The 26,189-nt window shown below is 41.3% G+C and overlaps 1 protein-coding gene across 1 annotated transcript in view; it reads right to left on the bottom strand.

Annotated features, from left to right (window-relative positions):
• Positions 1 to 26,189, bottom strand: part of MYO10 (myosin X) — a 185,236-nt gene that overhangs the window by 35,960 nt on the left and 123,087 nt on the right. Inside the window, exons 20-22 of the mRNA XM_063130250.1 lie at positions 2,336 to 2,460; positions 2,112 to 2,226; positions 455 to 561 (exon numbers count right to left, since the gene is read on the bottom strand). Coding sequence (XP_062986320.1) covers positions 455 to 561; positions 2,112 to 2,226; positions 2,336 to 2,460 — 347 coding nt within the window. The remainder of the gene's footprint in view (positions 1 to 454; positions 562 to 2,111; positions 2,227 to 2,335; positions 2,461 to 26,189) is intronic.

A 26,189-nucleotide genomic window follows, 5' to 3' on the forward strand; every position in this document is an offset into this window, starting at 1 on the left:
CCCCAATAATACACTAATATAGTAGAACTTCTCTTCTTCATTTAATTCTTCCTGAGTTGCCTATTAAGATCCATGCATCTATGTTTTCAGGAGGAAAAAATATTACACTTGAGAGAAAGACAAACAGACAGAGACAAAGACAACTGGAAGTCTAAAAGCAATTCATGGATTTAAAAATCTCACCCCAAACATGGGGAACACTAAGCGTACAGGTTAGCAAGCAACTTTCATGCCTAATATACAACGTAGGGAGCGGGTGTAGCTTCCGCTGCAGTTGCATGGTGATCCAATTCAATCTACTGTTAATCTTGTATCTCAGCTAGCTAGGCTGGGAAAGCTTGAGTTCCCAAATGGAGTTGGGCTTGAGACCTCAGCTTTTTGGAAGAGTTTTGATAATACTGAATGAGATAGTCTATTGGTCTGACACAGTAGAGGACAGCTCCAAGTTACATACCGTGCCACATAGCCCAAGACATGTGCTCGGATGATCATGGCTGCTTTGCCAACTTCTATCTCTCGCTCTTTTTCCAGCTTGTGTTCCAAAGATTCACGAAGAAAGACCTTGAAAGTAGCACAACAAAGTAAGCAAGGTTTTCTTTCTAGTACAATTGTAATGTGACATAATAAATATAAGTCATCCTGAGTGTCTAGGATAAAAATGGATTAAGGCTGTTTTAAATAAGTAAGTACCAGCCTTCAAGTTGGATCCACTTCTCTACTTATTAGGGCTATTTGCTCCCACACACAAAAAGAGACAAATCAAGTTAAAGTCTTTTTGTCTTCCACTGACAAGACCTTCTCTAAGCTCCTGCACAGCCTCTAGAATGGGTTAGTCAATCAAGGTTTAAAAATATGTTTCAAACACACACATATACACTAAAACTAATGCTTGCTAGTGAGCAGTCTGCTCCAGTAAGAAAAGTTGACTGCATGTGTAAAGGCCAATAATAGTTTCACATTGTTATGCTGGAGAAGGACTACTCACTTGACATATGTACACTCTATACAAGAGAGGGAATGGGAGCAAGTCCTGGGCTAATTGTTAACCTGCAGTGTGTGAAAATTGTAACATGGACCATTGGACCAGCCTTCTTCAACTTGGTACCTTCCATATGTGTTGGACTATAGCTCCTGGCATCCTCCAGCCAACCACGGCCATAGACCAAGGTCTATGCATGCAAAAGAAGGATATAGATCATAGAGTGGGGCCTACTTACGGATGAAAAGCACATGCAGGCCTCAGTTCACATAAAACAGTTGAGAATTGGATATACTGTAACCACCCTTCTGTGTATTACTCATTAACTCAGGATATACAAAGATATGTGCTAGGTGGTGGAATGAGAAGACTTACACTTCCTCACTAAGGTAGGCAGCAATTTGCAAAAGGCTTTTGGCAGACTTAGTGGCGCGGCCAAGCTCCTAAAGTTTTGGATCTACTATGGTGGCATCAATTTAGGATCATAAAACATTCATATGTAATTTGTATGGAGATCAGAGAACAAGCTGTCCTCACAGAAGCCATCCTGTGCCAGAAAATGTAATATCTGAATTGGCACTCAGATTCGTAACAACCCCTTTTTCCACCTCAAGAGTTACACCTCTTCTGAGGGAGAAAAATGAGCAATATAGCTGCAACAGACAATGGAGAAATGAGTTGTGAGGGGAAAATAAGTTAGTAATAAAGCAATGGGGGAATTTGTCATATGCATGGTCATAATTGTACAGAGTTTGCTCACTGTGCAAAAGTAACAATCAGGTTTGCTAACGATCCGATATCTTAGGAGGTCAGATTGGAGGAGTCAGTTATTTTACACTGACACCCAGTTTAGAGACTTGCATTTTTATTTCATTTGTCTGGAATTTCAAAGTCCAGAACCAGCATATTTAGAGTATGTTCCCACTGTATAGAAATTAAATATTTTTTTACTGCTGTTTGCAGTATAGCAATGAAATATTTTTTACTGCTGTTTGCTAACACAGATGCAAATACACCAACTGTTAACGTTTTCCTGGATTAGGAACAGAAGCAAAGTCACTTGGCAAAGTGTGTTAACTGTGCAATGCAGCTAGCTGCCCTAGTTTTGTATTAGCAATTCATTTTATTTTACCTTAGACTTTCCAAGTTGCCATTCAGTGTTTGTGCTATCATACAGATGAAGGAGGACAGTACACTTTCCTTTTAAATCTTCAGGAAGAGTCAAATTTCTCATCAGGACTTTGTACCTGTAGCAACAAAACAATAATAATGTGATTTCCTCTTTCTTTAATTGCTCTACTTGGACCAGATACATCCCATCTAATATGCTTTCTTTTAAACAAAAAGTAAGCTTACCTTTTATGAAAATCCTGAAATGGCCTCCGCACTGGAAAACCAGCCCTTCGTATCCGCACTGTTTCAAGCATACCTGAATAACGCAGCTGGTTCAGCACCACATTCTGTTCAAACTGGTCAGGCATCTAAAAACAAAACAAAAGCCAGTCAAGTCACATTGGATAATGAACTGATGAAGGTGAATTTACAAGCCTGACATTTAGGATGAGTCAGAGATTCATAATTTTGAAGCTCATGAACGTGGTTGTATTGCTCTTAACTATATGTTTCAGAGCTGATTCTTTCATTATATTTTGTGCTTGGGTACAAATGCCGCAAATTAAAAATGCAACTAAAGGACTCGCAAATGTAAAAGTTGATTATGTCCCTTTAAAATCTCAACTACTGGGAGTGGGAAAGTAGCAAACTCTACTTTTGAGTACTTTAAAGGGAGGAGTACATACCTTCAGCTATGACAACTGTAAAAGATATGTTGTAAACAAGCACAAAATGTAAAATGACATGTGTTCTAAGAACTAAAGTTCCATCTCTGTTCAGAATAGGGCCATCACCTTTTATTGGCTTCATTTCTGTGATTTTAGCAGCAGCCTATGATACAAAAATTTAGAACATTGAGTCTTGGGGGCTTGGAGATGGGTGATAAGAAAAGCATCAGCCATGCGTTGGGTTGTTGTTAAGATGCAGAAGCAAGCCCAATTAAGGAAAGATAGCAATCTTGTTTCCAAATGCAGTAAACCAAAGGGACAATTACAGAGGTAAGTCTCACATCTTGTTATTGCTTAATCCAATCAGCGATTCCATCTCATTTCCTTTCATTTCTATTTAGTAATTCCAAATGGTTGACAGTAATGATACAGTATAAAGGAGCCTTGATAACGATACGATATAATGGCTTCTTTAAGTGAATTGCTATAAGCCTTGGGGAAAATAAAATGCCTTGATTTGTATTCTCAAGAGGTAATCAAACCCCACTTGCGAATCAAATGCCACAGACACAAAATATGGGCTTTAATTCCCTTAAGAATCACTGCTCCTGATTCATTTCTTTAGTGATGAAATGTGTTCTACAGTACCACAGCCAGCCTCTTCAATAGATAGTTGTGTCAAGAATGCAAAATCAGGGGACAAATTATTTTAAATATTCCCAACTACTCTAACGAGGAATCCTGCTATATTTTTAGTGCAAGCTGTTAACTACTTTTCTTTCTTTCTTTCTTTTTTAAGGCAAAACCTTTACTGATATAAATCTCAGAAAATTACAACCCCAAAATGAGCAGTAAAATGCTGTTTATTATAGTTAAACTTAAATTCAAGGCTGTTTAAAATATTTTGCGTGCATGTGCATGAGTTCACATGAGAGAGAGGAGTGTGCACTTTAGAGGCTGTGTTGTATTATATTAATCCTGAAGAGAAACGGTAAAATTGTGTTACCACGATGTCATAATTAATTCCCAATTTAGTCATAAACTTGCAAAGACTCAATGCTCAAGTCATTATGCCAATTGTCAGTGTCTGAAGACCACATACATTAGTTTAACATTCATCCTCTGTATAAAACAAAACCATACAACTTAATGAAAGCACCCTCAGAGTTGTTGCTGATACCCAACATATAATCTATAATCAGGATGAGTACACAATTGTTGAAAACAGTCTGTACAGGCAAGAAGAGAATGTTTCAATACACTGGACTTAAGTTATTTCTTCCCAATGATTACAGCTTTCTGTAACATGTTCTGATTTTATTTTCCAATGGTCATATTTTGCATAGCAATGAAATGTACAGATATAAATGTATTTTCCTAATTCCTGGCACAATTTCCACATGTATGCCTCTTTTCCCTGAAATAGTTTCAGGACTGCACAACTTTATATTGCATTGCATTGCATTGCCCGGGGGTGTGGGTGAGAAGACAAAGTCTGAACCAAACACATCAAAGTCATGTCCGTCCACCGGGAGCAAACTATGCTCCTTTATATTCAGACAATGAAACGTATCTATTCAGAGATGAAAAGAAACAAAATGTAATTTTTACAAAACTTACTACAACTTCCAAAATCTCCCTCTGCAATAGCAAAGGTTGTATATGTGAGGAAAAGATAATAATATGGGAAGTTCCACACACCCCGCATTGCATGAGTTTCTTCCCTATGTAAATACTTTGCTCTGCCCATCTCTCAAGCAATATATGCAAGTTGAGAACTTTTATGATACCAGAAAGCTCAGCTATCACTCACCATTTTACAGGCATTGCAGGCGCATTTCAGGGTTGTCTTTGAGGCCAAAAATTCATAGAGAAAGTAACTGCTACACTGACCTTTTCTCTGCAGTGCTAAAGACACTGAACAATAATGAACACTATCCCTGGTGCTTTAAAAAGTACTCAGTTGCCATGGAAACCCCTCCCTTTCTGAGGATAATTAGTGTGGTGTGGCTTTGGGATCTGATGGGGAGGGCTGCACAGAAAAGCATGCTAATGAGCGACACAAGAGCAACAGCTTCTTGCGCTCTGCACTGTAGAGAGGGAACTCCACCTCAGAAAACAGAATATTAGAGGTATTGCATCCTTCAACCAACCACCTGGATTGAAAATGTACCACTGGACTAAAGCAGAGAGAGAAGAATGTGTGAAACTTAACTTGTGGTTTTCTATTCAGGCATCTTTGGCTGTGGACCACTGAGGTCAGAAAAAAAATATTTCCAACCCCTCAGAACCTACTTCTTCTGGGGCATGAGTGTCACTGCTACTGGCCAGTTACAGAATGGAAAGGAGTTGTTTTAGAAAACGCTCAGAAGATGGGTTTTGTCCACACTGAGTGTCTGATTATTTGGTACTGGGAAGGGATTTTCCTCCAAGTCAGACTGGCTAGCAACTTTGGTGTATGGGTGGGTGTGAGTGTTTACCTTCCTTTATCACACAGTTATTCAACTCACATGCCTGAGTAATCTGGAGGTCTTTGCTTATATTGCATTTCCCCCCCACCGTGCTCCTATTTTGGACATGCATGGTCTTATGATAGTGCAAATTGTTCTGAGATGGACCTAGATGGTCTTTCTGTACCTTTCAGTGCTAGGTAGTAGATAAGAGACTTAGCTACAAATCAGGAAGCCCCCAGCTCAAATCTAGACAAGCCACTCTCTCTCAACCTCAGCCCACCTTTTCTGCCAGATAGGAGATAATAATACTGACATACCTTGCATGGGTGCTGTAAGGAGTATAACTAGATAATGCATGTGAAGAATTTTGAACATTTGAAAGCAAAGTGCCAAACAAATGTAATTATAATTAATTCATACCTGTCTCTCAAGTTTTTATTGTTTATAGCCAATGGCCATCAGAATACAAACTCAAAGCACACAAGTATAAAACAGAAAATAATTTGATACAAGAAAGCAAGAATACAATAAAATGATAAGGATTTAAAACATTCCTTCTGTTTAACCCCCTTAGGATTTGACAGTGGTATGGTTTAGAAAGGCTGATCTTTTTTTCTTGCAGCGAGTGCAAATAAAGCTATCTTATAGCTGATGAATTTGTCCACATTAGCCAACAGCCATCTAATTTTAAAATTGTCTGATTGGCCTTCTAAGGTGGTCTGGAAAGGGAGGATAAATTTGGCCCTGGGTGAATCATACCATGGTGTGGAGGACTGGAAATTCTTCCTCCTTACTTTTCATGTGTGGCATCACATTCAGTTTGGCACTAGCCACAGTTTGCTGTGACATCCAAACTACAGCAAACTGTGGCTAGTGCTTGCCCTCCAAACCAGAATTGGAAACTATAGTTTAGAATGGAGGGCAAGTATCAACATGGCATATTTATCTGAACATCATGGCAAAGTATGGTTAGTGCTAAAAGGCAAAGTGAAAGCCACAGACAAAAAGGGAGAAGGAAGCACAGAAGCCTGTTCAGAGTAGGCAACCATCAGCCGAATTTCAAAAGCTCTGTACAAATAATCAGTCCAGACCACAGGATAGAGTGATTATGTCCTTCCCCTGTCAGCCTGTTGGATGGGGAAGAAGAAGGGGAGGAGGAGGAAGAGGAGGAGGAGAATTCTGAGATGCAGCCCCCAACAAATTAACCTTGAGGGAATGTGGCCCTCAAGCGAAAAAAGGTCCCCCCATCACTGGTGAAGCTCATTTTGTATCTCTCACGTTGTGGTTTGGAGCTTATCGCTGTGCTGAAGTTTCCCTACTCTCCATGCCTTTATTGAAGCCAATGCTTAAGTTGGAGTCACTTCAAAAACTTATATGAGAGAGGATAACAGTTGGATCACCTCCTGCTGAAGGTTAGACCTACAGCAGCTTCTCTCCTCTGCAAGGCTGAGGGCCCCATTAAGATGGTCTGCCCCTGGAGACTAATGGATCTGGATGATTTCCAGAGGGCTTTGGGGGCTGTGTTCCGACTGATATGGCCCATCTATGGAATGCAGAAATGACCTGGTTGCCCTCTCTGAAGTAGAGCTCGTATGGCTCCATGGTATATCCCAGAGGTGAGAGCAATGAAACAAAATACGAGATGGCGTGAGTGTAGATGGTGGGAGACTCTTAGTGCATAGTGAATGCAATAAAATACTGGGGTGTGCCTATGGTCAAGAATATTCAGAGGCAGTGAAAGTGGCGAAGAAACAATATCTCTTTGCCTCTACTGAATCCTTTATTTGCTGCCCAGCTGAGCTTTTCAGGGTTGTCTGGGGCTTATTACATACTGGCCCTAGGGACACTGTGGATCCATCATATTTGCAAGGCACTTGCAGATAAAATTTCTTACATCTGCCGGGACTTAAACTCCAGTGTTGTAACAGATGAATCGGGTGAGATATCCAGAGCACAGTCTTGGCTAGTTTTGTTGAATGAATTTCAATTAGTACAACTTGATGACATTGACAAGGCGCTTGGATATATTCGTGCAACCAGTTCCATACTGGATTCTTGCCTGTTTTGGCTTATAAAAACCAACACGGAGGGAACAGCCAGCTGGGTCAGGAAAATGATTAATGCCTTCTACCAGCTTCGATTGGTGGCCCAGCTATGCCCCTATCTGGACTAGGGATGCCAGAGAAATCCACAATGAAATCAGATGAATTCCGATTTCTATGAATCTGACCTGTGGATTCTGCAGTGGACCATCTTTTCCTAAGTCGCATGGATTCCATGACTTGTGGATTGTTATTTTTTTACTTTCCAGAATTTTACACAAATTTAATTGTTGAAGAAAGTTAATGGTCTTCGGCAGCCGCAGACCTACACACAAATGGACTTTGGACCAACAGGTCATTGAGCAGGTTCGCTCATTTAGATATCTGGGTATTCTCTTTAGTGAGTCCCTCTCGTGGAAAGGGCATAGGGAGGCAGCGAAATTGAAAGCACAAAAAACTATAGGGGCTCTAATGAAGTTTTATTATAATAAAGGGGGACAGTTGATCGAACCTGCCCTAAAAATCTTTAACACCAAAGTAATCACAGCTGCTTTCTGGGTCTGAAATCTGGGGGTCTGACAACACCACGACCGAAGCCTTGGAGATTGTGCAGAACAACTTCCTTCGAAAACTTTTCTCTCTTCCATCTGCTACCCCTGCAGCTTTCTTGCGCACAGAAGCTGGTAGTCCTTCAGTTAGGGCAAGAATTGAGAGTGTGCAGCTAAAATATTTTAAACGAATCGCCATCTTGCAAAATGAGCGTCTTCCTACTAAGTGTTTTCTAGAAATGGATAACAATTGTCATTGGATGGCAATATTCCAAAAGCTCCTGTATAGTTATCATCTCCCTGAATTGAAGTTTGCTCTAAGCATGGATAAGAAGCAACTAAGGGATTGGTGTTTTGGGGTAGATTCCAGGAGGGACCTACAACTTATTAAAAATTCTAAATTCTCTCGGTGGTTCCCTCTTCTAAAATCAGAACACTATAGAGCATGCTATCTGTCCAAATTGAGGCCACTGCCCCTGAGAAATGCTTTCATTGAATTGAGGTTTCAAATGATGCCAACTGCAGTGCTGGATGGACGCTACCACAAGGTACCATTTGAATCGAGATTATGTATCTCTGGTCAACAACATGTGGAAGACATAACACACTATATGTTAACTTGCCCTCTGTATAGGGACCCAAGAGAGAGACTCCTGAAACCGCTGCTGACATATGGAGGCATGAATGCCCAAGCAGAAACAGTTCTCTTCCTCCTTAGCGATACCAACAGTTATGTCACTCATAAAGTGGCCCTGTTTGCACTGGCAGCGAAAAAGATTAGGAAGAGAGAACTAGATAAAATTGCTATAAACTGCCACGGAGACTCAAAGTGCTGAGCGAAACGAGCGCTTTAGTCACAGTAAAGTTAAGCTTGTCTGTATGGTTCTCTTGGCTATTTTAAACTGTTGTGTACTTTTATAGTTGTATGCTTTTCTATGGATGTATTTGTCATGGCCTTCGGCTAGCACAATAAACTGATGATGATGATGATGTTGAAGAAAGCCAGTTGAAAATACGTATTTCCTCCATAGTCTAAAGCATAAAAATGTGTAAGGGGAGATTTGTGCCTTTTGCACAAATTCAGGAAATTAGAAAAAAAAAATGATTCCGTCAATGAGTGGACAACAGAAAGTAAGGCAATTGACAATTTGTGAAACACAGACAGAATGGATTTTACAAAATCCGTACATCCCTAATCTGGACAGGGAAACCTGGTCTCAGCAGTCTACCCTCTAGTAACCTCTAAATTAGATTACTGCAATGCACTCTGTATGAGGCACACTTGAAGATGGTTCAGAAGCAGCTTGTGTGAAATGTGGCAACCAGATAGATTGCAGGGACCAGAAGTTCTGAACATATAACACCAATTCTGCCCTGCTTGCATGTTTCTGAGACTAATTCAAGGTGCTGGTTTTGACCTATAAAGTCCTACATAATTTGAGGCGAAAATACCTGATGGAGGAGCATCTCTCCCAGTAGGAACCTACTTGTACACTATGATCATCATCTGAGGTCCTCCTCCAGAAGCCTCCTCAAGAGTGTTAGAGAGTGGTAACAAGGCAGAGGGCCTTCTCAACGGTTGTCCCCCAATTGTAGAATGCTCTCCCCACTGAGGCTTACCTGGTGCCAACACTGACATCCTTTCAGCACCAAGTTAAGACTCTCCTCTACTCACAGGTATTTAATAGCACATGATAAGGTTCTAACTGGTCCTGGAGTATTTTTTATGCTTAAAATTATTTTGTAAATCTTTTATATTAATGTTTTAATCTTTTGTAAACTGCTCAAAGACTTTGGCTATTGGGTGGTATACAGGGATGTAATAAATAAAATAAGGCGGGAAGATTTGGTTCTCTTAACTAATAAAAAAGGATGTTTGCAGTTGTGTGACTTCCATATTATTATTATTATTTCTATACTGCCCAATAACCGAAGGTCTCTGGGCAGTTCACAACAACTCACAAAAATGACAAACAACGGATACCAGATATTAAAACATATTAAAAAAAAAATTAACATACAAAAAATTAAAATAATTTAAACAGCAAAAATCTATTTCAATAAGGTACTAGACAGACCTATAAATGCCCCACAATATGCCATTATAACTGAATATTTCCTGGAAGGTTTTATAACTCAACCCTTCAAAAGCTTAGGACTTTATGTGACTGAAACTCATGATCTCTTAATCTGATAAATATCTGTTCTGAGCTGCCTTGAGCCTGCTGAAATGTAAAGCTGCTATCACAATACTAACTCTTGGGGGAAAACCCCAAGGACAAGACATCTTGACCCTTCCAAAGATTTCCCACCATTTATTTATGTTCTGCTTCATCCTGCACTGGAGGAATAATTTAAACCAGTGGTTCCCAAACTTTTTCAGGTCACCGCCCCCTTGGTTCCACAAACTCATGCCCAGTGCCCCCTACTCTACCCTATAAAAATCATTATTCATAATAGTGGTTTTCAACGACCCATTAAGGAAGATAATAAAATTCAAAACAGTAATAATTAATTGAATATTTATTCAAAATCCAATTACATTTTTTTAGTTTATTCAATTAAACATAATTGATGAACTTGATCCAATGATATCATCTTTTCAAAGTCATTTAGCAAGAATATTAGATATCACATTTAGTAACTAGGGTAGAGTACCTCACTATTCTGTAAATTCTTATTGTGATGGATGGGCTTGATGAAGTGATACCACTTTCCCAATGTCTGGTTTAAAGTCACTTAACATGAGTCTTAAATCACCATGTTTAGTAACCTGGAGTCGATTACTTTGCTTGGAGAGAAGTAGGCAGACCACACTAAAACTACATTCCACCAAATATGATGCTGGAAATGCAACCAGGAGCTTCTGAACCACTATCCATAGTGCAGGATAGTGATCAGAAATTTCCTTCTGTAACCAAAACTCCTGGTACAATTTCTTAAACTTTGGCTTCAGCTCAATGTCATTTTGTAGCTTAATTGGCCCCTTTAAATGGGAAGCACCCGCCACAGGCTTGCCGAGGGAGGGAGGGAAAAGAGAGTGAATGCCTCTATTTTGCAGCCGGCATGGCGGGACACACCAAGCGGGGTATGTCTCTTCATTAGCGTTTTGGTGCTTTTGAAACATTTCAATTCATCGTTAAAAGGACTCTTCTTAAACAGTGTTAATACATGTGTGGATTCTTCCCCTATATGGCTTGGGACCAAACTACCTTCTCCCATAAAAATGTCCCTGGGTTTTAAGACCTTCTGGAGAGGTGCTTCTCAGAAAAGACTACCTCAAGTGCCCCCCTGCCACCCCTTTGCCTCTTAGCGCCCCCCTGCTGTCCCCTTGCCTCTTAACGCCCCCCTATGCAGTACTGGGCGGTACTGCCAACTTTTGGAACCACTGATTTAAACCAACAATTTCTAGTAAGGTTATCAAAACAATGCAGGGCCATAGAATATCTAATTAACAGCAGCAATCAAATAACCAACTCCCAAGTGCCTTCCTGAACTCCATCTGAGATGTGTTTCGATGACTCTCCTCTGCTGGAAGGCTTATTCCACAGCAGTCTAAAAGGCCTCACTCCTTGTGTAGATCATGATGATCACCTATGATGATGGATCATGGCACAGAGCACTTGATACACATCTTAATTTGCAGAGATGGGGGGGTCACATACAGGGAGAAGCCATCTCAAAGGCGGGGGGTCACATACAGGGAGAAGCCATCTCAAAGGCTATCTGGGTCCGAGACACTGATGGCCTTTTAAAAGTGCATTATTTCCTTAGGTAAAACAATTGAATCAATAAAAATCTCACATGAAGGAAGGCAGTTTCCTTAATGTGCAAATTATATAGGAGTTCATCTGTAAGCCATCATGCATAGGATGTGTGTGGAGTTTACTTAGTCACACAAAAACAACTAGGTTATTTGAATAGCTTGTCTTTCAGGTAACCTAACAAAAGGTGGCATGAATTGTGAAAGAGGTTGATAGAAGCAAGATGAAACAAAGGCTTGGCAGCCAGGGTGTAAGTGTAAAAAATGAAAGTCTAGACAGGATGAGCTACCACAAAGAATAAACTGAGAAAAGGATATTAACTGGACTTTTTATTCTTTGCCATTATTACTCTAAATAAATTTCAGTTCAAATGCAAATTAATTCTGCTAGTGGGTAACTTTGTGGTGCAAATCTGCAGTATGGTATAGTTTGCTTTCCCTCACAATATTAAAATATAAAGAAATCGTAAGATCTTTACAATAGAGCACAGATGTGAAATAGTTCTTGTTCCCAAGAATAAGATTATTTTATAGCAAGGTAGCAATACTTCTATAAAATCTGCTTATTCTTGGAACTAGGAACTGTTTCGCACTTATGCTTTGTTTTCTAAAAGACCTTGAAGTCATTTATATTGTAATGTGAGATTAAGTAGCAAACAATAACATTTGCACCAAAGAGCTGTTCACAGTAACTAACAATATTAAAATCAGATGCAGCAGCTGAAAATAATTAAAAACAATGAAATAAAACAATGAAACAAGCAGCAAAGCATGAGAGGAAAAAGCTCATTGCAATAGATAACAGAGAAAATCTCCTTTCACATTCAGGGCCCCAAATGCCAACTGAAAACACACATCCTTCTCCTGTCACCGGGAGGCCAACAGTATTGATTTTTATTTTATTTATTTATTGCATTTGTATCCCACCTTTTTTCCTCCAAGGAACAGATAGCATACATAACCCTTTCTATCTCCATTTTATCCTCACAACAACCACCCTGTGAGGTGGGTTTGACTGAGAGTCTGTGACGGGCCTAAACTCACTCAGTGAGCTTCCATGGCCAAGTGGGGACTAGAACCTGGATCTCCTGACTCCCAGTCTAACTGCTACACCTAACTTGGGTGCCCTGAAGATCTGCTTATTCATCAGCTCCAGCCAGCTGTAGCCAAAAACATCTGTCAAGCCCTCAGATTAGGGAAGCCAGGTTTAGTGCAACAGTTTCCATTTTCCTAGTTGTGATTCTGCAAGTGCTGTATCTAGTTTGAAAACATCTGCCATGATACCTGGGAAAAACGAACATCTAGAAGCACGATAAAATAGACAACAGATACTTCACAAGTTAAAGAAACGGTGTGTGCCTGTCTGCATAAAGTGTGTGTGTGAGAGAGTATGAGAGAGAGAGAGAGAGAGAGAGAGAGAGAGAGAGAGAGAGAGAAACAAAAATCTTTATAGCATGTACCCATCACATGGAACTGCAATTAGTTGTGGGTATAGACAATTTTTATTGCAACGATGGCACTAGCTCAATCATGCTTCAGTATTTTGATAACAACAACAACAACAACAACAAGAAGGAATGGGGGTGCTCTTTTTTCTATAGGGATAAGCTTTGCTGCAGGTGGAACGTTAGTTGCTTTCCGAAAGAGAGTAAACAGCACAGCATCCATTCCACCGCAGGTGTAGCTCTGCCAGCGGCAAAGTATCAACATAGGGCTCCATGGAGCTCTCTTCTTAGGCAGGCCATTACTCTGTATGAGAGGCTTGTGCCCACTTCCCATATTATAGTCCTAAGCCAGACAGAAAAAAGGAATGTCTGCAAAAGGGTCAAAAAATGATTCTACAATTCTGCCTCCGTATTGTTGGCAAGTACTCAAACTGGAAAGGTTTTATCATATGCTAAAGATCTAAGTCAAAACTGCAAGCTTTCAAGAACTTAGCTTTCATTTGTGTGTGTGCACATATATATATATATATAAAGGCTGGTGCTGACAGAGTGAGCAGAAGACGAGCAGGGACTAGGGATGCCATGGAAAACAGATGCTTTGAACAGATGTTCAAAGTGTTGTGGGGAGGGAAAAGAAAGGGAAAAGATTTAAGTTTTTTATTTTGCTTCAGGGCTAACACATCTTACTAAAACCAGCAGCAGGACCCCAAGCACAGACCCCAGCTGGAAACCTTGATAGGCCCTCCTCTCCACCTGTGAAATGTCTGTTGCCATTTCATCTAAGGTCATCCTAATTAAAACCTACAGTCCCTGCTGGATAAGCCTCAATCTGGCCTCTCCCCCTTTTGCCACATTGTTATCGGTCAGTGGTCTTCCGCTAAAGAAAAATCAATCAGGCTTCTGGACAGTCACAGATTTGCCCATTTGAAAACACATACAAAAACATGCTGTGAAACGCTAATTAAGAGACAGCTGTCCTCTCCCACCTAACTCCTGATGACCAAAAAGAAGGAGCATCTTTGTTTAAGGCAATGACCAGGAGGTCTGGCCCACGTGTCTGAACAAGGACTATGCCATCGCTAACACAACACAATGTCTGTGGTTTAAAGTAACAGATGTACTCTTCCTTGTACTGCATACAAACTAATATCATAGACTTTATAGCAGTTACCTCTCGTAGCAACAGGGGACTGATTCAACCATATGTTTTTTCCGGTAGTTTTCATTTTACTTAGTACTCTGTTTTATTTTCAAAATCTTGTCTTATCCTGACCTCTGTCATTCAGATTCTCACTTATCTCAAATGGAATTCTATTTCTATGTAGATTTGCTTTGTGTATAATCTAGACACTGTAAGCTGTAAACCAATTAAATGTGAATTACCAACAAACTTAATGTAAATGCCTTCTTAAGATACTAAAAAAGTATGAGAGAACTCATGATAGAATACACAGAAATGTGTAACCCCAAGTTAGAATGAAAGCTCATCTAATTTTTTTGGTCCTGTAAACACCAGGACCAAAATGGCCTCAATGTCTGGGTTCACACAAGATGCTAGCCCACCCAATGTGGGCTATTACTGAACTGTGGGTTATTCTGCTGTCCAAACTCAGTTGAGTTTTTAATTTTTGCATTTATATCCCACCTTTTTTCCTCCAACGAACCCAATGCAGTGTACATAATTCTCCTCCTCCTCTCCATGTTATCCTCACAACAACAACCCTGTGAGGTGGGTTGGGCTGAGACTCTGTGACTGGCCCAAAAGTCACCCAGTGGGTTTTTCTGGCCAAGTGGGGACTAGAACCTGGATCTCCCGACTCCAGTTCGACACTTTAGCCACTATACCACACTGGCTCTCTGTGGGGTTGCTTGTTAACCATACAGTGTGGGTTGTTAATCACTCTGAACAACCCGAAAACAAGCCAAGTCAAGGTTGCTTGCTCATAAAAAATAAATCACACTGCATGGTTAACAAGCCACCCTACGAAAAAATGTGCTACGTTCAGACGATAACCCACTCTGTGGAAAATGTGTTGCATAGTGGGTTAATGCGTTGCGTGAACCTGGCCTAAAAATAAATAATCATTCCTTTAATTTTGGGCCTCGCTGATTCCAAATTTGTCCTCACCAATTAAGAAGCTGCACATTTATTAGTATATTAATTGCAAAGTTACAGTTTGCAGACTTAACAGACAAACTTTTAAAACAAAGACAGAATTATTATCTTGATGGTTTGGCACTTTCATTATCCAAGTTCAGTGGCATGCTAGCTGGGGGAAATGGAAGTTGCAGTCCAACATATTCACCATGTTAAGGAAGGGTAAACTCATTCAAAGGGAGGACTAGTTTAAATACTCAGCTACCCTACTTTTAGTTTAAAATGTGCATATGCATTATTTAAACGTTTTTGTGGTCACAAGACTATTCTTAAAAGTGCACATCAAAGAAAAAAATGTGCAAGAGAAGCATGGCTCCCTCCATACCAAGTTCTTCATGTTATGCAGTTAAGGTAAATTTGCATTTAAATTAATAATAGTATCAGTTTAACAGATTTAGAGGCGAGTGTTATCAGCATACCAACAGTATTTAGCTCCAAATCCCTGGAGTATTAATACAGATGTTAAAAAGCATGGAGGACAAGACGGAATCCCGTGGGACCCCATAATGCAGCCTTCCTCAACCCAGTGCCCATCAGATGCTTTGGACTACAACTTCCAGTATTCTTAACTATTGGCATGCTGGCTGGGGGTGATAGATGTTGCATTCCAACACATCTGCAGCACAGCAGATTGGGGAATGGTGCTATAATTCAAAAGCTATTCTCTGGTACCAACCCTGCAAATAGGAGTGAAACCACTGTACACCATGCTCCCAATTTCCAATTCACATAGCCGGTCCAGAAGCATACCATGGTTGATGGTATCCATGATAATCAACAGGGTGTCATTGCCTTCGCTAGAAAAATCCTCCTCAGAGGAGGAAGCAGAGCCCCCAGAAACCAGGGAGACACCACATCAAGCACTGGCACCAGACCAGGAGGAGCCTGGGCCTTCAGGGGAGACGGCTCCAGGTCCTTTCCTGACAGGGAGAGGGGACTTTGACTCTAGAGCAGAGGTTGAGCAACCCCCTAACCCCCAGGAGTGTCATTGCCTCAAGTGACAAGCCAGTAGGCCTCTTGTAAGGAGTGCTCGTTTGCAAAACCGGTCTCCTCAGGAGAAGGCAACTCCTCTTGAGTGGGGCTCTGGCCAGAGAGCTGTGACGGACAGCAGTTGAGGTGGGGCTCAGCAGCCTTTGTGAATAAAATCCAGCAGGGAGAGCTTGCTGATTGCTGGAAACATCTCACTAGCTTCTTCTGCCTAGTTGCCTGACTTGCTTTTGAACCCCCGTGCGATGACCTTGGACTCCTCCTTGACTCTGCTATTAGATGGCGTACAGTATGTATTGGAATGTCTCGCTGTGTTTGACCCTTCGCTTGGTTGACAACTCCTGCTTCACTTGCCTCTATACTTGGGACTGATTGCTTGTGCCTTGACCTTGTGCCTGTTATCTGGACTAGTACGGCTACAGTCAACACAGGACACAGGGTTGCACTCCTCCGATTCCTTTCCTGGCATAAGTCACCTATCAAGATGCCCAAGACCGTTTCGGTGCCAAAATCAAGTCTGAAACTAGGCTACAAAATCATTTTCTTCAACAGAACCTGGGCATTTTGACAAAAAGGGTCATATTGACAATTGGCAAATTGTCCAAGGAGGATTTTTTAAAGGAACAGTTGTACAAACAACTCCTTCAAGGTGGCTGGCACCACTCTGTCTCATAAGGAAGCATTAATCCCCTCTTGCTAGATGTCACCAGCCAAGAACAGCAAGGTCTCGCATACAGGTAGTAAGAAAAGAAAAGAAAAAAGAAAAAGTCTACTCCTCAAGCTGCATCAACTGAAAATATATTTTGACTGTAGGCCAAGAAAAAAATCTCACTAATTATGATTTGACAATTCTTTTCTGGAGTGATATTTTGCAAAGTTATCAGAAAATTGACAAAGACATTTCCATGACATTATGACCACAGATACTAGGGAAGATATCTTGAATTAAAGTAACTGTCACTGATTAGCTCCAGTGTGGAGATAAGCTCTTTCCATCACCAAGCTTCAGCCATTGGCCACTGCAACTCCTTATTCAAGGATAAGAAATTCATTAATCTGACCTGCACACCTTGTAACCCTTCAGCCATGGAGCCTGGTCTTCCAGATGATCTGGTTTTTGCAATCCCAGGCTGGCAGCAAAACCGGGATGTTTATTGAGTGTCTGATCATGGCTGATTATTTGGTTTGGCTTGGCAGGTCACAAGTTGTGCATGTCTAGTTTAAGGCCATGTGTGACAATAAGAGTTAGAGGTACATCTATGATTATGGAGTTTCTTATCCACTAGGAACACAACTTCAACTGTGCACTGGTTCTAGTCAAGCCACTGATCAAACGTTGGTAGACACACACTGAAGCAAGTCAATATGATCTTACTTTGTGAAGGAAAAAATTGCTTCTCTGTGATACAATTCATTCCTGGAGAAATCTTCTGTGAATTTACAGAGCAAAAAGGAGCCTAGATAACAATGCTGCTGCTGCAGCAGCAGACTGGCTGCTTGGAGCTTTTATTCAACAGGTATGTTCTTGACAATTCCAGGGAGTTTTGGAAGGGAAACGGAGCTAGAAAATGCAATTCTGAGCTTTCTCTATTGCTTATTAAAGAAATTGGCTGAGAAGTCAAAATGGGAAAAAAACAGCCTTAGTACACAGTTAATATTTGATATGTGTAAATTAGGTACCCCAGAAAATGTTCTACTGAGTGTCTTTGTGTTGCTAGGAAACCAAAGGTCAGGCAACATTCAAAGGCCAAATTTATTCCCGTCCCCTTGGAAAACTCATAGAACTCCTTTCATTTCAAACTCTGACTCTGTGAGTTGGGACTGAAAAACCTAGTGACCCTGCCACTCACGCAACCTAATTGTGATTCAGGGCTCCTTAGTTCCACCCTGATCAATCAATGCCCATTTACTTCCCTTATGCTTGAGAGAATGGGGATCAAATGATATTGCCACCTGTGGGTTTTCATCATAGAGTTTGGCACTCTCACAACAGCTGACTTCCTTCATGGCCAGAGAATCTTGTGGCATTCTTTAAAAAAATAAAATAGGGAAGTTCCAAAAGTGAGTGACTGGCAACGATCTTAAAAATTGCCATATTGTTTGTATTAATAGCTGGGGGCAATGTGCTAGCTCCCAGTGAAAGGACCCGATTTACAGGGGATATATTGATCTCTGCATATTAACATGGGTATTTTTCAGTAAGGTTCACAGTAAAGGCTTGCTTGGTACTATTTGTAGTCTAACAGGTGGAAAAGAACTACCAGACCGCTAGGAAATCCATGCAGTCTTCGCTACCTATCTCAACATGAACCCTCTTTCTTTCCTTTTTTGCATGTTTTAGTATTACATCAGCAGTGGTGTCAATTATGTTTAATGTTAACCAGCTTCCTTCTAAATTAGGATTGGCAAGCCCACTTCAAACCCTGGTTTCAAATCTTAGATAAGATGGAACCCTATTAGCATTAACCGTGAGGCATCTGTACAGATAAAAGAACCATCTTGGATCAGACCAAGGGTCCATCTAGTCAAGCATTGTGTTCACACAGCAAAATCAGCTGCCCATGGAAAACCCACAAGCAGGATGTGAGGGCAACAGCACCCTCCTGCTCATGTTCCCAAGCAACTAGTGTACATAGGCATACTGCTTCTGATACTGGAGGTAACATGAACCCACCATGACTAGTAGCCATGTCTAATCCCCTTTTACAGTCATCCAAACTGGTGGCCACCACATCTTGCGGTAGCAAATTCCATAGTTTAACTACGCGCTTTGTGATGAAATACTTCCTTTTATTTTATCTGTCCCGAATCACCCATCAATCAGCTTCATGAGATGATCCCAAGTTTGAGAATTCTGATATATAGCTATGCCTGGCTAAGGCAAATCAGCGAAGGGGTGGGGGAGGGAGGAATTTGTAAGATAGAAGGGAAGAGGGATGGAAGGAGCGCTCCTTGCTGGCATGCTGATTTGCAAGGAATTAACATGATATCTGCATCTGGCTGCATCTGGCCAATGTGCTTCTCCAAGGCCAACATGCAGTAGAAGCAACAAAGGCTTACCTTGCACGTTCCTCATGAGTTGTCTCAGCAGTATTTGGTTGACACATGCAGGAAATAACAAGGCTCCTGTGTTTTTATCCCCCCCCCCCCACAGCAAGTGGTAAGAGCTGGGTGGAGCTTCACTGTACAGGATCTCATGTCTCTTTGCTGCTAGCCAGCACAACACAGCCAGGTCATCCAAGAGTTGGTTGCAATTTAGCCCCCAGCTTAGCAAAGGATTGACGCTGCCTAATCTTATTGGTCTTCAGTGGAACATATGCACCTGTTTAAAGGGATCTGTTGAGCCACAGGTATGGACCACAGCAAACTGCTGGGAGCAGAAGCTTTGAGAGGACAGTTTTAGCAAATATGCTATTATGGACTGTTAGCATATTTGGTTCCACGCAATCAAAATAAATTCTAATGATTGACTGTTCCAAAACTTTTGTGTCAAAGTTTTTCCACAAAGCTGCTGGTTTACAGAGTATGGACTGGAGTCTATCATACTGCACTTAGGGGCACAGAGAGGTTTTATTATTATTATTATTTAGCTGAAATAAGCACAAACAGAGGTGGCTGGCACATTCTCCATGGGTGCTCTTGTTCTTTCAGCTGAATCTGGGGCAGCCATTCATCTGTGAAAGCTGATACCACACAAGAGTTGGCACTTAGCAGTAGCTCTTCGGAAGTGGAGAAGTTCTTTCAACCATTTGCTTTATCTCTCTGTTAGGCCATTTAAAAAGCTGCAGGCCTGGAGATCTGCTGATGACAATTAAGTGTATTAAAACATAATTAATTGCTACATATTTTTTTTGAAATTGCAAAATATTTAGACATGCAGAATGTTAATGGTGAAGAACCTTTGATGGCTTTGTTCATCTGTAAACATAATTATGTTACTAAACTGAACATTGATGATAATGAGAATCACTTGAGACAAGATAGATAGATAGATAGATATAGATATATATGAGATGATCAATTCATTATTATTATTTACATGATACACTCAAGGTATTTCTCTGTACAAATCCCCATTAATGTAAAAGAACTAATGTGAATGGGTATTTTTAATCATTATAAATGTCACTTTGCACATTACTTTGGTGTGGTTATATGCAAGTTGGGAAGGAAATGAACCCAAGGGACCACAAGGCTAGCTTTGTATCTGGGCCATGAGTGAAGTAGCCCACAGGGACACACCTACCATGTACACTTTGCAGGAAAGCAGTGACCAACCTCAGTTCCCTTGTGAGTGTATGTTTTATGCTGGCAGGTTTTCATGTGCCTTTAAAAGCTGCATGACTGGTAGAGGTACAACAGGTGCAGCCTTGCCCATCACTGCCTCTCGATGCTGGGAAAAGCTGCAGCTGCCTAAATACGACACCATAGGCAGGAATGTGACAGCTTTAGTTTTTCCTAGAATAGAGATGGAGTGATGGGAAAAGTTGCATGTGTTGCATTTTGGCTAGTCGTGCAACTTTTAAAGGCACAGGAGCCTGGCCAGAAAAAAATAGTGACAATTCTACATGCATTACATATTGATACATTACATATTTGCATGCACATGTGAAAACATTTCATGGGGAAACTTTTGAAAATATAATGTGAGAAATAGCCCTAAGATTTCCAGATGTATTTGACAAAGTTGGCTAGCGTCCATGAAAGCTTATGCCAGAATAAATTTAAGGTATTACAAGACACTTGATTGTTTCAATGATAAAGGCAGAAAATGCACAAGCCTGGTTCACACATAATGCTTACCCATGATTTATTCAACCCGTGGTTTGTTGCCCTACCCAAGGTTTGTCTGGAAGACAAATGAACAACCAGTGGTTTGTTTTCTTAATCCCTGGGTTGTTCATTTTCCTTCTCCTTCCCCCCCCCCCTCCCTCCCGGTATCCTAAATGCCTTTGCAGTGCTGTAGAGGAACTGGTGGTTTTTTTAAATGCTCTTGTCCATATGCTCTTGCCTCTGGCTAAACAACCCATGAATGCCACACAGTTCTGGGTTTCCATCTAATGACAACCCATGGTTTTAATATTTCAGAGTTAACAATCCAACAACAAACCGTGGGCTCTCTTTCTGGGCTGTTTATGGTTGACAAACTACGCTTTGTTAGCACAGTTACATTGACAAATTATGACAAGCCAGAATTCAAGAACCCAGAGTGTTGTGTGAACCAGGCCACAGTGTCAGCTAAATGATAAAAAGTCAAGGACTAATTTAAAAAAAATATCCATGGGTTTAATAAACATTTTTAGTGTTTTTGTAATCTTGCCAAAGTTTATTTTTAAAGTTGGTTTTTATTGCAATATTTCAGATGAAAGTAATGACTTTCAGTAGCGGGGGAGGGAGACTGTAACTTATTAACACTACTGGATTGTTTAACCCAGGACATCATTGTCAAATGCCTATGAGATTAACAATGTTTGTCTTACTTCTCTACTTGTTGGCAATGCACTTTTCATACCTCTAAAAAATACCATTGCTGATAATATAACATGAAGCAAGGTCATATTATTAACTTCTGACCTGAAACATATACTTTTGAACAGGCTAACTATAGGCAACTGAAGGGTATTTAAGGAAAACTGTCCTATGCCTAGGGATGGGCAAACTCCCCTGCATCCTGTTTGCACTCTGCTTGCCAGATTCCAACCAGTTACCCCACCGCAGTGTGCAGGTGGGGCAAGCTACCAGATGGTCCGCAGGCATCCAGCGAGAGCTTGTGTCCTTTTTTGGATCACAAGCTGTAGTTTGCACAAATTTGCAGTTGGGAATATTTACAGAAATCATTCACGCAAAATTGTGTCAATAGTGGGATTTGCATAAAGATGGAGATATAAAAGGCCATTTACGCGTGCAATTTTGCACAAATTGCACTATTTACAGCCGCAATTTTGCGCAAATCCGGAGTTTCATAAATGTTCCCAACTGCGAATTTACGCAAATGAGGATTTGTACACACACATTTTTTTTTTTTAAAAAAAGTGGAAAATTGCAAGCTTGGGCAAGTCAGTACGTGCCGAGTTGAGCCAGCTCAGGGATCTGCAAACTGGCATCCAGGGGGGACTGAGCTGGCAAAAACTTGCTGAGCTCCACCCCCAGACAAATTCCTTCAACATCCCTACCTATGCCTGATTACTAGGAGATTTCATTGTCAGAAAGGTTAACAAAGCCTGGGGACAATCTCCAGGAGCTGCCCTGTCTACCATTCCTCTTGAGAAAATGTTTCTGCAGTACTCACTGTTCTCCAGTCCCTGGATATTGGCAGCTCTGCCTCTATATGCTTATATGTTCATAGAAGAGAATACCACAGTGGAAGTATTTATACCTAGATCCAATTCACTGGGGTACAATCTGATAGGCAGTACTGCTCCTGTTTCCCACTGAACTGCTCATAAAGGGAAGCTACCAGAGGCCCCAGGGATCTTAAGGGATCTGCTGCACATATCCTCATCCAAATGCAATGAATGGCCAGACCAACACCATGGGATATATTGAACTAGGGACCTTCTGGGAACTGAACTGGAGCCTTGTTCCCTTATCAGCACTCTGCTTTGCTCTACTCTTTTCCTACTTGCATCACTTTTGACACACCAAGACAAATGCATCCACCAAGTAACCACTGGACAACCCCCTCATTTTTCCATGTCCTGGCAGTCAAAACAGGTCTGTCGAGACTCTAGAGGGCCAGTCTACATGGCTGGTGGGCTGTGTTCAGTTTGGTGGCATGCCATTTGTGTAAGCCTGATTTACTGGGTGCAACAGGATTGGTTCCAGGTGTGAGGGGCCCCTTAATAAATTGTCCTCTGGTAGTCTGCCTCCTCTTCTATCAGAGGACCCTTGCTGGCTTACTTGGTTGCAATGGCAGTGCTGGAGAGCAGGGTCTAAGTGCTGTTTTAATTTCCCAAAATTCCTCAGAACAATGCTAAATTGAGGATATTGCAGAATATTAAAAGAGTAGCGAAATCCAGGCACTTGTTGCTACTTGGAGTGATAGGCCAATAAGGGTGGAGCGAGACAGGCAAGAGCAGTAGGTGCTGACACTGGTCTTAGTATGCATCTTAGACTCAAAATCTCACCTTCCTGCCCCCTAGCCCTGCTGGACAGCTTTCTGCTCCTCATTCTTAACAGCCCTGAACCTACTCTTCTTCACCACATGGACCCTGTATATTCAGAGTGCCTTCTTGGAACTGAGCCCTCTAAAGTCAAGCGAGCTCAAGACTTCCTTGTTACCTGGTTTAGGTTTGTTTTTTAAAAACAAAACAGCAAACTGCTTTGTCTGCCAGTGGGCACAGAATCCCAGACTCAACAAATGTGCACCATCAGGTCTTGCCACAGATTGCAAAATTCATTCTAACTTGTGGGCGCTTGCATAAAAGAAGATAACCTCTTTCAACTTTTGTGCTTTTTCATCCTCACCTGCCCACCTCCCTCTCCACAGCTTTTACACAAACTGTACTTCAAGCAAAGCATTGCACTACACACTACCCACACTATCCCCCCACACACCCACCCCCCACTTATATATAAAGCTACACAACTGCCTGGCAAACAATAGAGATAATTTCCACTCCCTTCCCGTACTGAACCCTTTTCCAAACTGTGTACAAAGGAACCAAATGCTTTAAATGAAGCTCCATCAACGTTTTGTTCATGCAGTTCTGAGAGGGAGCTTCTGCAGAAAATATCGATAATGGTATTTTACAGCATTATATGACCTTTTCATGAAACACAGGGAACTTTGCTGGCTTGTTCTCTGCTTCCACACAAGTGAACAACTTAGGACACATTCTCACCAAAAAAAAAAAGGAGCTTGGTTAAATGTTCTGGTTCCTAAGCATTCACAAATATCTCTATGCTAGCAATCAAATAACTTCGTTTGGAAGTTAAGAACATTCCTTCCACCATAGTTTCAGCCCCAAAGCCAAAGAGTTAAAACTCCCATCTATCATCTATCTTGAGATTTCCCTTACCTTCTTGAAGCTCTTCCCTCTCTTAGTTTCTAATCGACAGTAAAACCCTGCATTTCCAGCAGCAGCAGCAGCTGCACACATTAAGCATACGTGCACACAGAGGCAGTGAAACTTGCACACAAAACAGGGCTTTCTTCAGTTTGCTGGTATTTTGAGTCTTTCATGTGATATCTTTGGCAATGCTTGTTTTAATTCATTCCTGCTGCTACTCAGAGGAAGTCATGCCTAGCCAGTGTTGGCTCAGCCGCAGCCACTGTTAGATACTCCCTAACCAAGAGTACACGGGGGCTAATCTTTCTTTATGACTGCTGAGAATGTAAATAGCTTTTAAAGCCAACAGATTCTTTAGAGACCTTAGGAGATAAAACAAGCAAGATGGCTTGAAACAAAGTCTAGCCTGGGAGTTAGGAACGCTAAATATTTTCGCTGGAGGAGAATAAGCTGCCCTCCAGTTGTGCTTTATTAGCGGCTATTCATCAAGGGCCTGCATATCTCCCTGAGCGGTTGCCATGTCAACATGGAGAACGCGATCAGAATTTAAGCCAGAATTCTAGAACTCTGGGGCAAGTTACTTTTTGCTTGTTTGCGGATACTGGGCAGGCACTCATACCCACTTTTGTTTGAAAATAAAAAGGCTTGCAAATGCAAGTGTTTGGTTTTAAATCTGGCTCTTCCAAGTTTCAGTGGGGCTCTATCGCCTTTCCCACAGTGTGGTGCTGTAGGAAGTAACATCAAACTTTCTCGCTCCCGTTCCTTGAGGTTTTAGTAGTTATTTTGCCACATGTGATGCTGTTTCACTCTACGAAACTTGAGAGTCAAACTACATATTATGTGAATGCATGGCATGTAGCGGAAGGTTAAGGTTTGTATTTACCCTAAGGTAAAAATGTATGGCCCTGATTCGAATCAGGTCTACCACACAGATGGAGCGGAGGATTAAACTATTAGTGTAGAGTGCAGTTTGGCTCCAAGAAAAGTTGCTAGGAAGTAATGTCAGTTACTACCTGTTTGCTGTGGCTATGAAGAGAAAGTAAAGCCCAGTTTACATGATCACTCTGCTCATCTAGCACTTCCGCTTTCCTCTATTGGTCCCCCAGTATGAGATGGGAGTACAATGAACCCCAGCACAAGAACAAAACCTTGTCAGTGACTGGCAGGTGCTGCTTGAGGAATTCTGCCATGAATAGTTTTTTATGAGTTTTTATTTTTATGAATTTGCAATTCCTCATATGCACATATGCCCAGTGTCATTGAACCCAAGGAGCCAGTATGGTATCTAGGAGTAGGGAGAACAGGGTTCAAATCCCTATTCAAAGCTAAAACAATGGGCCTGTTCAGATGACACACGAAACCATGGTTAGACCACTAACCCCTTTGCAGCAAATGGTTAGTGAGTGTGTTTAAACCATGGTTATGTAGCCACCATGGCTAGGAATGGTTCACATGACATGCTAAGCCGTAATGTTTAGCTCAAAATGCTTACCCACCATGGTTTAGCATGTCGTCTGAACAGGGTCAAACTGGGCGTCCTTTGGTGAGTCACCATCTCATAGCTGAATCTACCCCAGAGGGTTACTGGAACAATAAGGGGAAGGAGAACTATGTGTACTGTAAGCCCCTTGGGGGAAGAGCAAGATAAAGTGTAGAAATAGTGCAGAATCCAATTCTGCCTGTGAGCTGGTGGGAGCCATCGCTAGCTCAACAGGAAGCCAGCAGATTCTAAAGCAATTGGAAATGAGCTGAAATGCTCATTTCCAGCATGGGGCAGGTCAGCAGAGCTCACAGAAGGGAACTAAGTTGACCTGCCTTGCGCCAGAAACCAGCATTTCAGATCATTTCCAGAGTTGTTGCAGGGAGTGCAAGCTCCCTGTAGGGCTTGGGGAGGTCCTGCTGTCAGAAAAGAATGAGTGCGGTTTCAGTGGTGGTATTAGATACTGCCCAATAAATATTAAAACTAGTAGGGTGCACTATTTTCTCCTGGTCTTGAACATCAGGATCCAAAAGTCCAAATC

The sequence above is a fragment of the Elgaria multicarinata genome, chromosome 7 (assembly GCF_023053635.1).
Source record: "Elgaria multicarinata webbii isolate HBS135686 ecotype San Diego chromosome 7, rElgMul1.1.pri, whole genome shotgun sequence".
Taxonomy (NCBI): domain Eukaryota; kingdom Metazoa; phylum Chordata; class Lepidosauria; order Squamata; family Anguidae; genus Elgaria; species Elgaria multicarinata.